General features: G+C 45.2%; 1 protein-coding gene across 5 annotated transcripts in view; it reads right to left on the bottom strand.

The window, feature by feature from the left end:
- MYO5B (myosin VB) overlaps positions 1 to 15,711 on the bottom strand; it is a 171,949-nt gene that overhangs the window by 65,234 nt on the left and 91,004 nt on the right. For all 5 annotated transcript variants that reach the window (XM_030005719.2, XM_030005720.2, XM_030005718.2 and 2 more), the window contains 4 exons: positions 9,454 to 9,576; positions 8,068 to 8,151; positions 2,667 to 2,816; positions 1,895 to 1,992 (listed from right to left, as the gene is read on the bottom strand). In XM_030005719.2, the coding sequence (XP_029861579.1) occupies positions 1,895 to 1,992; positions 2,667 to 2,816; positions 8,068 to 8,151; positions 9,454 to 9,576 (455 nt within the window). The remainder of the gene's footprint in view (positions 1 to 1,894; positions 1,993 to 2,666; positions 2,817 to 8,067; positions 8,152 to 9,453; positions 9,577 to 15,711) is intronic.

Here is a 15,711-nt window from a genome sequence, read left to right on the forward strand (position 1 = left end):
GACTCGCAGATCACAATTTCAATTAAGCAATCCATGATGTGTGAGGAGGGAGATAATCTCTTGCAGAAGAACCCCCAGTACAAGACACCTGAACCAGTGGTTTCTGGCTGGTAGATGGGGATGCAACACCACCACCCCACTCCAAAGCACCCTCCTGTCATTTCCAGCCCATGGTGACTCCTGCAATGCTGCTGGCTGCAGACAGACACCTGCACACTGCTCCTCCAGAACCATTCTTGTGTCTATTTTGGTTTGCCCTTTGTTCCCAAAATCCTGAGCTTTGACAACTCTGACATTGGCCAGATGGGGAGCATCGCATCGGACCGAGTCACCAGTCAGACTGCGAGCAGACACAAGCAGAATTATCCTCCTGGTATTTGCTGCCCATAACATCTTAGAAGTACAATGGAGTTCATTTAGATAATTACTGCACCTTGACAGCCAGGAGCTTGCACATTTATAAAATGATTTTAACTGCATCCTGAGCATCACATGAAAAACTGAATTGTAAAGTTAAAGGTAAAGAAGTGAAGATGGATGGGCTGAAAGTAGAGCTGAGGAAGGCCACGGAGTCTTGGAAACACCTTTTGGAAAGGTGAAGCCGTTTCACCATGCAGAGCTTCTACCACACTTTCACTACAGAAAGCTAGAAAAATACTTCTGTGCTTTATCTAAAGAAAGCAATCAAACAAAAAGCATAATCCTGAATTTCATTTAAATGGACAACCTCCGCAATAGGCAACAAGAGATTGAGGCCCTAAGCATCTCCAGTACCTACAAAACAGCACATGAAATAGATACAACAGACCACGGAAACTGCCGTCCCAGCACAGACAGCCAACATAGATGATTAGTTAACAGCTCTGGAGAAGGCTAAGGAATCAGTTAAATATAAGCCAGTTCCTGAATATCTTTTAACCATTAATATCCTTCACTTTGCTGTTTGCAAGGGGAGAAGAGTCAAGCCAGGGAAGCTTCCTGGTGGATACACATCCACCAGCATACCATGACCAAGGATGAGCCTTTTTACAGATGCTTCATCCTCCTTTGCAGGATGCTGTTGGAGCCATCTCTGCACTCTGAGGTGGCACCAGGCTCACCTGGGAGCACTCAGGGTGCATTGCATCAGCTGGAGGGCAATGCCTCCCTGCTTATGGGTTACAGTTATAACCTGCTTTCTTAAATGTCACCACCTGCAGTTTATGCCAGCGCCTTTAGACAACATCACAACGAGATCTACGAGGGCCCTGCATACTAATGGCCAGGCTTTTTTGCAGTTACAGGGAACAAAATTGGGTACAAATACATTATCAAGAGGTTAAACAAGGCTAACAGCTATTTGCTCGCAATGTTCACAGCTTGAGATACATCTCTGAACTACAGAGGAAGATTAAGACTGGCTTTTTGCTTCAGCTGTTCACTCACCTGGAAACCTGCCTGATGTTGATACAAGTCACGCCTTTACTTTTTCCACAGTTATTTTGCAAGCACCAAGACATGTTTGTTCATTTTACAAGCCATTTTGCAAGCAAACTACTTATCTCCACTTTTCCACTTCTTTCTCTGCCACTTTTCACTGTTTAGTACTGTAACTATTTAAATCAAAGCGATTCCGAGACAAAATTGTACAAAGACCCTACTACTGCAAAGCAAGGATGCTCAGTATTAGCAGATTATATCTATGAATTACTAGGACCTGCATTAGTCTTCCCTTCAGGGGCATAAAAACCACATAATGAAACGCAAGAGAAGTGACTCCAGCAAACTACAGGGACCTTCCAGTTATGGGAACAACATTATAACAGGGGGCAATCTCTTTAGCAAGAAGTCAAGTCCAAAGCACACTCTGTTGCTGTAATGCTGAACCCACTTGCTCATCTGAAAGCCCACTTACTTAAAGGGGAGCTTCTCATCGTTCGGCTTGATGCAGCGCACGTAGTGCGGGGTGGTGGCGTTCAGAGTCTCCATGAGCAAATGCAGTGAGTTGCGGAACTGAAAGACAAAACCATTCATTTTGAGGAGGGATGAAGGTGCTGTAGGGTGCAACCCAAGTTGGCAGGCACTGCAAGCCACCTGCGGTGCCAGCCTCCAGATGTGACACAGTGTGAACCTCCCCATCAGCCCAGCACATGCAGGAGCAATTCAGAGAAGACACTGGTGGGTTGAGGGCTTCCAGTTCAATGATGTACAACAGCAACAAGTGTTTGCTCAGGGCTTTACCCAGCTGAGTCTTGAAAATCTCTAAGGGTGGAGACAGCACAACCTCTCTGGGCTCCTGTTGCACTGCTTGACTGTCGACACAGGGGAAAAAAAGGCTCTTTTTCTCAAGTTGTGTCAATTTTTGAGCACCATAGTACATTGGGACACAGCCCAGTGAATCCCAGAGTGGCCTCCACCCTCCTTAGACCATGTCTCAACTGCTTCCAGTCAAGACTACTCGAGCCTGCTCTTCCAGAGACATTGTTAGCAGGTGTCCAAAATGCAACCGCCAAACTGTTCCCATCCTCAAACCAGGTCACAGGAAGGTCTCCTCACTTATCCCCACAACAGCTTTTCACTTATCTCTGCTTCAAACTGAAGAAACAAAATCTGAACTATAAAAACGTGTCTGGATTCACTCGGCCCATTCCCCTGCCGTCGACTGACCCACTCAAATCATACGTTACCTGGTGCCCCACCGTTTTCTTGTGCTCCTTATTGGCAGCTTTGATCACTGGTCTGGCAGAACGGACACTGATTTTGGATGTTCCTTTTGCCATGGAAGTGGTGGGTGCAGCATCCTTCTCATCTTGGAATAAGTCTGCCACCATTTGATACTAAAATGAAAAACAACGCCTGAGCACCTCTGGCCCTGCTCTTTGCTGAATGAACCCACACAATTCACATTGCTCCGGTCATTTTTTACCCATCTGAAACCAGGAAGGGGAAAAAGGGCAATAAAGCAAAAGCAAGAAGTGTTGCCTACATAAACCACGTCAGCAGGACCATTGGCCATTCTGTTTTGTAGTTCATCAAACCTTGAAATGTGCACATTGAATCAAACAAGAAAAAAAAAAAAAAAAAAAAAAAAAAAGGATGGCTAGCTGAAAGGCTGCATCACTGAAGCGTTGTCCAAGACACAAAACCTCCTGAACATGAACTGACTCTTGCTTCCAGGCTTCATTTCAAGGTACTCATCCAGTCCTGACTGCAGCAAGGATGCTGCCTGCACAGCACATGCCCCAGGAACGGGGTCTCCCCCTGAGAACAGGCAGCAGCCCCAGAGATACCCTTGCTTTTCCAAACAATTAAGAGACACCAGCACTTCCTCACTAATTACCTGTATTTCAGCATGAACAAGCAAGGTGACAGCACGACTGCCATTCTGCAGCCCTGGAAGCACCACATTTAGCTCCTCGGATCCCTGAAGTCTGGGGTTTCTGGCAAGCCAGCAGCAACATTTCCGCTTCATAAACGGGAGAACAGGTGAGCTGGCAAATGCAGTTAATGCCTTTTTTTTTTTTTTTTTTTTTTTTTTTTTGAGGGGAAGGATCTTCAAATTTGCATTAGGCTAGGGAACTTGAATACTAAATCACAATAAATCTGGTCTGTTTAGCAGGGCTGTTAAATTTTCACATCTCGAATCTGGCTATGCACCCACACTGGCTCCCACTACAGCTGCACTTACATTCAAATAGTAAATTCTTAAATGTGAGAAAAAACAGTCACCAGGTGGGATTTCACTTATCACCAAGCTGAGCTGGGCTCCAGCCCGGTGACACTACCAAAGCACCCGTGACGCCGTCCCAGCAACGTGCAGCCCACCAGCAACGCCTGCTCCGGAGCATCCGTGGGAGAGGGCACCAGCATCACGCTTCCCTTCTCTGTGGCACGCTGTGCCTGACACATCCACACAAAAAACACCGACACGAGGCAGTAGTGTACTGCACAGCGCTCTTGCCTCCATCCCAGGCTTCTCCAAAAGCCAAACTTCACTGTATTTCCATTAAGATCCCAAGAAAAATGCAGGGATTTACTGCTTTATAGACAGTAACAGACAGTCCGGTGCCTTAAAGGGCTGCCTCTCTGCCATGTCCCTGGACTAAGACAGGAACATTTCCAGCCCTGGTCCCGCAGACTGTTCACACACCTTGCTAGCACGGCAGCCTAAATACCATTGTGGAAAGGAAACTGTTTACATTACATTAGCAAATTGCTTGCAGGCTCCAGGACAGCACCTGCTAAGGATCTGCTTCATATTCACAGCTTTTATTTTTATCTCTGCAGCTCACTCAACTCCTACCAGAATAAAGGTTCGCACCTTCTTTGCCTAACGCTCCATCTCAACAGAAGACATCCTGACAGCTGTTGTACTTTGATGACATGTCACTGTCTTGGGTGCTTCGACTCCTGCAAACACGGGATGTTTGGGTGGCATGTGCTTGATACTGGAAGATATCCAACACAGACTCCACTTTACTATCTTGTGCTTGACAATGTGGTAAAACTCCCAGCTGTAATTTCAGATTTCAAAATACCTTCTCAACGCATAGCTATGAACACTATCGACCCCTCTGTTCACTTGCTATTAATAACAGGAGCACTCGCTGCTGCACAAACTCTCGACAAGAATCTCAGAGGCGAGCTTTCAGCTTGCGTAATGCAAGACTGGTGTAACTGGAATCATCTTTAGCAGCCCAGACTCTATTCCACGGATGCTGGGGGATAAACGAGGACAGATCCCTCCTTCCCAACTGGTAGAGTCAAAACCACTAGTGCATAACTCATAATTAGAGAGAGCTGGAATATAATATCTTAACAGCATGCCCATAGGCTTTCAATCAGTATTCAAATCTGTTTCCTTAATTCAAAGAACATCAACTCTCAACCGTTTTAGCTGACCAGCACTAACAAAACTAATTAGCTGCTTTAAAAAGTCTCTTTCACCATCTCATTGACGGCATTAATGGCATTCTAATTAGCAGAATGCAATTTTGCCTTGGTGGGAGCGCTTCACTAGCAATGCACGTGCTGACAGAGAGGTGTTTAAGTCCTTGCCATGTTAAACTGAGTGTTCTCCCTTGCTGTGTGTAGCGCTTTAGTGGGAACATAAAGAAGAATGCAGTGAATACTGTATGCAGGCCTGATCCTGAGTACCGGATAAAGTCCTCAGAGCACAGCTTTTTGCAGCACAAATTTAAGTTTTAGTCAAATTAGCACATCTGAGCAGCAGACTCGGCACTGCCACTGCTCTTCTTTTTGGTTCAGAGAAACCAGGTTGCTTTGTACAACAAAAGGAAAAAATTCTTATTTGTTTATACCCCTGGAGGGCACATGGCAGGTGAGAGGCAAAAAAAAAAAAAAAATCAGGATAACTGAATCTGCTGGCCAACAGGTTTAGCAAAAGCAAGAACAGAAGATCAGGTCCTGGAGGCTTTGCAGGAAGAGGGTGGGGATGTTCCTACTGAGGGAAGCGCTGCTCTTCCTCCTGGGTCAGCACAGCGTCGGCACGGACTGACGACAGCCACCGCTCCCATGTCATTAAAGAAATGGCTCAAAGGCAGAAGTTCATCAAACTATCACCCAAAGATTCTCAGAGCCAAGTGCATTTGAGAATTTTAAGCTAGCTCACAAATGCAGATGCTGGTGTCATCTACAGAGCCACCACCATGAATTCACAAGGTCCTAACGCCTGATCCCAAGAAGCATTAGCTTAGTTTGCAGGCTAGGTAAACCCAAATCTTTGGTCCTGGGGCATACACATTAATGGCTTTTTAGGTCAAGCAAATCAGTTGCAAGGAGCAGGGCTTGGGGTTTTTTTTTTGCTATTAAACCGAAGCCCAGCCTGCTCTAATATTATATTATGGTCCCTATATATGGTCCCTATATATAAGAGAGAGAAGAGGAAGAGATACTGTTAATAAACCCATTTCAGCATTTTTTTTTTTATTTCTTTTTTTTAAGGAATGCGTTGCAGGTGGCACCGTCCCCACCACTCTACAACACCACTCCAATGAGTTACATCTCTCCTCTGCACCTATGGGGAGAAGTCAAGCAGAAATCCCTATCAGACACGACCAGTTCTGCAGCACTACCTACAACAGCAACTTCAGCACTGGCTAAATAATTCATCACACAGCATCAATTATTTCTGCAGGTTACCTGGCGTTTCTAATAAGCTCTAATCATGCCCAGTTTTTACCCTGGGAAAGCTGCGAGCTTCCCAAACACACAGAGCTCCTGATTTGGGAGTTATTAAAGCCCAGCTTCAGAGTTATTAGACTCAGAACTACCCCCATGGATGAGAAAATTGCTATCTTGCCATCTTCATAAGAATTCATTGCTGAGATGCAGGGCAAGCCACTGACAATGCTCAATTAATTTCCCATTCTCATCTCACTGAACTTTGCCAGGAACAAACTCCTGCTTAGAATGCTCCTAAAAATAATACTTCCTCTCTCTCCCTTATTTAGGGTGGCATTTGGAAGGTCACACCCAGACGTAAACCCAAGGGAGGGTAGCACAAAAAGGAGAAATCTGGATACGTGATGCATCTGCTTGCAACATGCAGGAGGGATTCAAAATTTGTAATGCAAAAAAAATATATGCAAGTTAACAAGCTGACCCATGCTGCGGGAAGCTTTAAAATGGTTTAGAGATAACCAGATATGTTCCTTCCCTACACCACACACAAGGTGTGGTGGAAACAACAGTGCCCCAGAGTCATGCAGTCTTGATTTTGGCTGCTGGGTCGTGTGATAGACTTTGCAGGGCTGGATTTTCATACTAACTTCTTAATAATAGAGCTGCCCCTGGCAGTTTTAAGGTAATTTAAAGTCTCAACTCATTAACTGACAATGAAAGACTCAAGGTTGCAGGGTGAATTTTTGGTCTGGTTTTAAACAAGGATTTGAAATTCCTTAGATGTCTGTGTTACTGACACTTCTAACCCAACCCACCCAAGTGCAGAGGGAACACCCAAGTGCTCATGGAGAAGACGACTGCAGTACTGGAAGTCAGTGTAAAATCTGCTCGGTTCATACATGCACCTGTAAAGTCTCCAACTTGAAGCCCACTTGTCAAGCGCTCGTTTACTGCAGGCACGACCTACCCTGAAGCCTGCAGAATCCCACAGCTACTGCTTTTCTGCTTCCAACACCCCACCGAGTTCAAAGCCCTCAGGACTAATGGAGACTTTAAACCCCAGGTGCCAAAAAGCTCTTTACCAGGAGAGTTGGCATTCGAGGTCAGTCAGTACGTCTCTGTTGGCACTTGATGCAGTGAGGTGTCGACAAGTTGTTTGTACAATACTTGGGAGAAGAAAGGTACGTTGCACAAAATCTTGTAATACAGGAGCGACAGCAAGTGTGATCATCAATATGTGTTAATTTGTTAATATTACATATTGGCAGCAGTGTGAAATAGCTCTACAGCAACTGGAATGTCTCAGAGTTCACATTAGATTTCCAGCATTGTATATTAACACTATTTTTTGCATACTAATTATTAAAGTAATTAAAAGCTGCAGGGCCAATTATGATGGACTACAGCTAAGGGGAACAGCCATTTTCATACAGAATGGTGGTAGGGTCAGCAATGCTACCCACAATATACAAACTATACTGCTGACCATGTCTTTTAATCCCAGGATCACCTGTGGCTCCACATGCTTTTGAGAATGCCTTCAGTGCCAGGTGATGGGTGGGGAGCTCCGAGAGTTAAGCAGGATTTACAGTGCCCTGTAACTGGCTGTTCCTGATTTTTGCTCTCGGTAACGAAAGAAGAGGATCAGCAGGTTGGGAAAGGATTTTTCTGATGCATCTCAATGGGACACTGACACGAGGGTGGAGGAGAGCAGAGGACCATGCACATCCACACCTGGGTGCAACTAGCAGCCTCATCCCTCCTCTCCCACCTTGTTCCCTCCTCCACATCCCATTTATTTGCCTTTTTTGCTGCTGCTCACGCAAGGTGCCTCCAACCACTTTTGCTTACGCGACGTGCTGTGGCACAGCATGGGAACGCAAGCATGAAGCTCACACTTTGGAAAGCAGCCGTGCTAATTACCTCCCGACTCATTGCTTTTACCTTGCTGGCTTTCAGGATGTTGATCTGTTCCTCATACACGGTGTCCCTGTTCTTCTCCAGAAATCCCTCGCTCTGGTATTCCACCTAACAAGAGACAAAGGAAGAAGCCCAGAGGGTAAAGTCCAACCACACAAGGACAAGGTGCTGTGTCCCACCGCTCCCCTACTGTCAGGAGCTCACCTGAAAAAACAGAGAGGGAGAAGGGGTGGAAACAACTGGAATTTAAAGGTCACTTATTATCAAAGAAAGTGAATCTGAATGAAAGCAAAACCCTCACTCCAAACATAGATTGTTTCTTAGTCATTAAACTGCTCTGTACAGGACCCAACTGCACTTCCATGGAAACCAGGGGTAAAAATGCAAAGATCATCAGTACCTCTACACACTCTTTTGTTCACTTCTGACCTCCTTGCAAGCTAATCAATAAACCTCAAAAGATGCCCTGGCTACATTTCTTGTAGGTGTTTTGGTTTTGAAATTGCAGAGGGTTGGGATGCAAAAGAAGAATTTAGAGAGGACAGAAGAAAATGTTATATTATTTTTTACATTTGAAGTTGGCTGAAATAACTGACCACAAAAAAAAAAGGGGGGGGGGGGGGGTAAAACTTGCAAAACTTGCAAAGACTTATCATTTGTGAAGGGTACATGTGCAAGATCACATGCCTAAAGTGATATGCCAAAGGCAAGTATCAGCCTTTGCCACGAGAAGTGCTGCTCGCATCCAGGGCAAACCTGGTTAGGAGAAGCACCTATACGGGATCACAGCACTTGCACGTCATCTGGCTCCCTGGACGTTGGTCTTACATTTTCCTTTCCAACAAACATGTGTTTTGGATAACTGCAAGTTTTGAAGATTCTTATTTGCTGTGAGTGACATCTATCACATCAAGGTTTCAGTGAAGCTGGAGCCCATGGACAAGACCCTACAGGACCAGACACTGGGATTTAGAGTCCCACAGTTGGCATCTTCTCCGTCATAAGGGTGGGATCAGCCCAGGGTCACCTCTCACACGCTCCTCCCCACCGTGCCTTGCTGATGCTCGCAGCTCTGCTTTTCAAAAATAATTCCCTTTTCCAATACATTTTCAGTCAAGCTGCCCTTACAGAAATTCATTTTGCCGCAGCTTTAAGAAAGAGGATTTTTCTCTCCTCTAGAAAGCACAACTATTTAAAGCTTAGCGCAATAGTTCGGAGGCTGAAGTCCTTTAAGCTGATCTAGATTTGAGCACCGAACCAAGATTACTGCCAACCAGGCATGCCTATCACCAAAAAGCAGCTCAACGGCGCTATAAACTAATTTTCCTTCATGAGGCTCTTTTTTTCCCCCTCCATGCATTTCCCATTTCTGCGTTCAAGTCCCAGCACACGCAACACACACCCAGTTACCTTATCGGCAAAGTGCAGGACGATGAAGGAGGTGTTGGACATGCGGGGCTTCTGGAAGTGCTGGCTGCTGGCGTGCCGGTCGTACAGCTTCTGCGCCCAGTTCTGGTCAGTGCCTTTGGGAACCTGGACGGGGAGAAAATGGACCAAAATGTTGCGGTCAGGCATGCAAAGAAGGTGCAGGGAGGTTTTGGAGGAACCCTCCTTGTGGGCTTCCTATAGTCTGCATGGGCTGCAGGAATATTTGAGAAAAAGTCCACCTCCCAGTTCTAGGAACATATGCTATTTTATTTTCATGTATATCTTGACAAACACACTAAAATTTTGTTTCTGGTGAAAAATACCCAAATGCTGGTTCTGCTCCAACAGCCACAACAGCTCTAGCAGGTGAAAAAAAAAAAAAAAAAATTAAAGAAGTATTTTTGCACTTAAGTTACATTAATTGCTCAGGCACCAACATTACTTTTTTAATGCAATTTTTGGTGACCAAATAGTTTCACAAACTGCCACCTGAGACAACATGCAAGAGGTTCTGTTTTATTTTGTTTAAAATAATGATAATAAAATGATAATTTTAAAGTATTAAAATTAAAATAATAATAAAATGATAATTCTTAAGAAACCTCTGCCTCTCAGCAGGTTTGGGGTGGGGTCACTTGGATCCCAAACACAGGATGCATTAACCCCAGTTGCACACAGGGTTGGGACTTTAGACCCACAGACCCATCCTACTGCAGCCAAATGATTCCCATGTCCTGATGCCACACATCCAACCCCCTGTGCCAGGAATCTTCTGGATGCCAAACCCTCCTTCTACATCCTATTTACCCTGAAATCGGGGTGCAAGTCCTACGTGGACCTGCCCTTGAAAGGATTTGGCCATGGTACACCAAGATATCAGGTGTTGCCCAAGACATGTAGGTAGGATCCTTTGGTAGGATGAGGCAGAGAACGGAGAAAACCTAAACAACTATGATGACCAAAAAAAAACCTCACAGCACTATCTGTGCAGCAAGAAAATGGGCTACTTTTCACAAAACAGCAGTTACAAGGAGGGTTTGAGCTTACCTTCCTACCCAGCACCTGCAGTTTTTACCAATATATTGCCAAGATCAGGAAAAAAAAATATTTGGTTTTGGTTTACTGTTTTGTAAGCACATATAGCTGTATAGCAGAATATAACAATATATTGTAACTTCTTATACTCTCATGATTACACTTCCCATAAAGACTTTTTTTAGGGTATGTTCAAGCCCCTCTGCTAACCGGCCAAACCCCCAAAGCTTTCCAAAAAAACCTAAGGGCATTTCAGAAAAGCACCATGGCTGTAAATATCTGTTCTTTTGTACTTTTCCAGCGCAACAAGTTTGCCAGAAAGCCAAATTCTTGAAAACCAAAGGAAACAAGGAGGGAAGTTGTGACACTTGAGGGCTGAGGACCACAGCTGATGGGGTTTATACCCATCCCTCCTGCCTGGCCAGCAGGGATGGGAAAGGCACGGGCTGGTGGACCCTCCATCACTGCTTCCCATGACAGGACAGCAATGGTGACACACACATGTGATTTTTAACCAAAAAATGGCTGACTGGATTATTTAGGTTAGGAAAAGAGAAGAGTCAGAAGAAAAGTGTTAGGCAATATTTAAAATTAGATGGGACAAAGCCCAGAAACCACAGAACAATTGTGCAGCGTCAGGGAAAGCTCTGGATCATCCATCAGGTCTCTACATAGACTGAAACATTTATATGAAAACTGACAGAGGAAATAGGGGCGGCAAACAGTAAAAAGGAAAACCTGAGACAGATGAGGAATATTTCTTTATGCTGCTCTGAAACAGCCTTTGATTTCATGACAGCAAGCCAAAACACACCAGAAGGTTTCTGGACACAGGGACAAGTATCTCCTGCCCACCGCCGTTACCTGGAAGAAGTGGCTGAATTAAATGCAGCAGCCACTCACGCAAGCCGTGCTATCCCAGACGTATTTATGTTTTACAGTTGTAAGTGTAGCCAATTATGGATACACATAGAAATAACATGGACTATATATAAATATTAAAAGGCATTTATTTATGGAATTATAAACATATTTTATTTACACAAGATAGACATGCCTGTTTAAACTATAGAGTTACATAAATGCACATGAGTTTCTTTTCATCAGTTATATTTCATATTTATATGTAAAAAACCCCATCCTTTCTGGAGCTATCATTAGGTCTCTCCTGTTCAGGACCGAGCCACGAGTGCAGAGCAGGAACACTGCGGCCACCTGAGCCACCAAATGCAGCAGAGAGCAGATTTATCCTGCACCAGCTCTCTTTTAGGCCATCCACTTGGCTGAAAACTCCTGCTTATCTCAGAGTTGAACTTCAAAGGCATCACTCCTGCATCCCAGAAAGAGGGTTTCGCTATACCCGCACCGCTCCCTGCTCACCGTTGTGCAGCCTGGGTATTTTTAGCTGCCTGAGAAGCACCTGATAGGGACCAAGTCCCAGAGATAAAAACTAACAGGGCCATTATCTATGCTATTATAACAGCCTTTGGTATTGGCTTGGCAGTTTAAGGCCTTTAGAGCCACTGAGAAAGTTATTTAGAGACTATCTCATCAGTGCAAGACATTATTAGGGGATGGGAAAGAGGAGAACCAACTGCCTTGTAAGTATTGTATGGAAATCTCTAAACAGGAAAAACCTTACATCAGTGATTCCACAAGGTCGCTGCTTCTGTTTCTCTGTCCTCACCGTCCCTCTGCCCATCATTGCATAAAATCGGTCGGGCAGCATAATCCCAGCCAGCATCACCTCCCGTCTCCATAGACTGTTCTCCAAGCTGCCAGGAGCTACTGAAACCAAAATCAAACCTACCCAGCGCAGCCAGGGTCAGCCCCTAGGCTTGGGTCCAGAGCTTTTGCATCAGAAGGGTCCCAGGGTCAAGAACCCACCATGACCACCAGACAGCCAAAGAGATGTTTGGAGCTGCTTGGACAAAAGGGTGAGATTCCCTCCACCATCACTTCCAAAAGAAGGACAATTAACTGGATAAAAGCAACAAAGGTCCTTTCATACCTAATGATCTACAAGTCAACCCACTGAAAACACAGTAGGAGCTATTTACATTTTATTTCTTTTCTCCTTATCACTCCAATAGATATTAAAGCCTGAAAAGAGGCTGGGCTTCCTCCACACTCCATAGACACGCTCCACTGCAAGTGATGCGCCTGACTTTAAAGTCATAAAAGCTGACAGCGTGACGTAGGCGAGGTTATTCTGCCATTATTCAGATTAGGCAGTCCACTCGAAAGGAAAGCCCAGAGGTCCAACCTCCATGTATCTGCCCGTGGAGCAGAAATCCCCCTGGACAGGACCGGGCAGCACAGGAAGGCGATGTGCCGATTTCTGATGTTCAAAAAACTAACAGGTCCAGACAAGGAAAACGCATTTGCTCGGATACTTAAGTTCACAGCGATGCACAGAGACAAGCAGGATTGAAAACCAGTCTGGTAGAAGCAGACTTCAGTGTTTCTGGCACTTGACAGAAGGACACAGGAAAGGTTAAAGAGCATCTTTTGAACAGCGTTAGAAAACGCATTTGGCACATTAACAGCGTAACACGATGGCAACGTGCCATAAAACACAAAATGGATCCACAAGAGAGTTTGAGAACATGAGGGAGTTTTGGGGTTTGGTTAGACACATCCCCCTTTGGCAGCCTCAGGGTCATGTTGCTCCTCAGCAGAAAGAATTTCACTAAGATCCATAACAGCACTTGGACAATGATGCCATGACTGACACATCGACCCATCCAACCAGCCCATCCTTGATCAAACCCTTTTAGATGCACTTCATGCCAATAGAAATGCTTTTTCATTAGTTCCTCCATTCCCACTCCCATCCCAACAGCACAGGCAAAAGCAAGAGAGCAGAAAGACAGCAGGACACCTTATGGAGAAACCTGGACATCCACAGCAACTTCTGACTGTACTCCTGAATGACACTTGGGAAGTGTATGGAAGACACGCAGCAATCCCACGGAGCAAGCAGTTTCAGCCAGAAAAGCAGGACACCTTATCCAGCTTTGATACAGAGACCTGACTGCATTTCTTAGAGAATTTTCAATTTCCTCTGAGAACAATTTAAGTCCCTTGAAAAATCAACCCCAACTGGCTTCTCTTCTCCAGAGCACTGAAGTTGCTCTTCATGTGTTCCCTCCAACCACAAAGCCTTCAAAGCCTTCCTAGGAAGTCTGCTGTCCCCTCTACCGAAGCCATTCCCTCTACAATAAGGCCAACCATACCCTAAAGCCATCCCAGACATCCAAGCAAGTCTTCCACACGCCCTCCCAACTTCCCACGACTGGATTTTCATAAGACACAGCCTTCCTCCTTAATGCCTGTCTCTTCTGATAGGCTCTACACTGGTCTCCTTACTCTCCTCTCCTCTTATCCCAGGTTATTTCCCACCATCGCCATTGGCCCTATGGTGAGTCCCTCCACATTTCACAGCTCACCCGCAGGGAGGTTCTCCTGGATGCCCTTCTCCTCTTTCCCTCCTCTTCAGGCTCATTCATCAGTTTGTGTTAAAGCATTTCAACGTTGTGCCTGTCATGGTGGCCTTGGTTTCTGGCCAGTGACATTTCTGTACATGGGACATGAACTCTTGCTGTTCCTCCAGCATCTTTTTATGCCAAAGTGAAACCAAGAAGTCCTAAAAGCTTCAGATCTAAGCAGGTGATCCTCCAGTGCAGGAAACAGGGAAGAAGCTCTTTGAGGACTTCAAGGTCACTTAGCAGAAGACATAAGGTCACAGTCTCATGGAGATTATAAGGCTTCCTGGGCAGACCAAGGACATAACTGAAGGTCAGACCAAACGACCTCCAGAAGCCCCCTCCAACCTTAGGAAGTTGTTGTACAATAGCTTCCCACTCCTAAGACCTCAAAGCTGTTTAAAAAAATCCAAACCCAAACATATCCTAAAGCCCTCTTTTTTCAGAGCTAGGGGTTTTATCGTTTGCTTTCATGAGACAGGTTTAGTCTTTACAACTCCAGTTGCAATTCGAGAGCCCTCTCTTTCATTGCCAATTCCCATTTCAACCCTGTCTGGTCCCCTTCTTCTCTAAACAGTGACAAGACTCTCATATGACCTTCATTAGCTGAACTGCTTCAGCACGTACCCAACCACTCCCTCCCCAACCTCACATTAAAGATTAAAAAAAAAAATCCATACTGTGAAGCAAGAACATTAGCGACAAACCCTTCGCATTTGCGCTAATGTTTCATTATGTTGCCAGGACCCCCTCGATGCCATTTCAAGTTCCAGAGTATATTTATCCAACGTTGTACGTGCTAACGAGATGACTTGCAATTACCCTATTGTGGTCCTGCGCCCGCCAGCTCTCCCCGAGAGGCAAAACGCTGCTGTGGGGGTGAAGGTTTTCATCCATAAACTGGTGCTTTCAGTTGACAGGCTTTGCTGAAATTTTCATAAAGCTGGAGAACACTTGCAGGTTATTATAAAAGAGCTGATTACAGAGCCCATAATAAGGGCTTGTGACTAATGACAGCATTCCCCACTGACAGATAAATACCCAGATAACTGGCATTTGATAGGGGGGGGGGGGGGCAGGGAACAGATCTTGAGTTTCAGTTTTTTGGTCAAAAAAAGTACATATAGAAAAAGTAGTACCAAGCAGATCTACAGCAAAGTTGTCCACACTACTGCTGTTGCACAGGAGTTACTCCATCTAATCCAATATCACCAGCAGCAACCAGTGCCAGGTGCTTCAGAGAGGAGCAAAGGGCGGCATCAGCCAATATGGCACAAGGGAAAGTTCCCTTAAACACCCAGGAATCAGCTAGAGCTTGAAGAGTTTAACAGGCTTAATAGCGCAGAGACCAAAAGAAATGGTGCTGAATATCAAGCAAATAACCTGACCTCCTTCTGAGCCAGCACTGGCTAAGATGCTATTTTTGAGGGCATCAAATTAAGTCTAATTTGTTCTCATTTTCAAGGAGTCTTCCTGAGACTGGATTTGAAAAGGGCAAAGCCACAACTCTGGCTCATCACAAAGAGACAGCTGGCATGTCTGTACCCCAGATGAGGACGGAGCTCATGGGATGAGCAGGTTGGGACAGCCCCGTCATGCCTGGGAAGGCAGCCCTGTCGCATGGAGGAGAGCAGCCACTTGACAGGTCACCTCGCTTCCAGACAAGTCATACATCTCCTTAAATCCCAACAGGGACACTAGTCTGAATAATGGATCC

This window comes from Aquila chrysaetos, chromosome Z, assembly GCF_900496995.4.
Source record: "Aquila chrysaetos chrysaetos chromosome Z, bAquChr1.4, whole genome shotgun sequence".
Classification (NCBI taxonomy): domain Eukaryota; kingdom Metazoa; phylum Chordata; class Aves; order Accipitriformes; family Accipitridae; genus Aquila; species Aquila chrysaetos.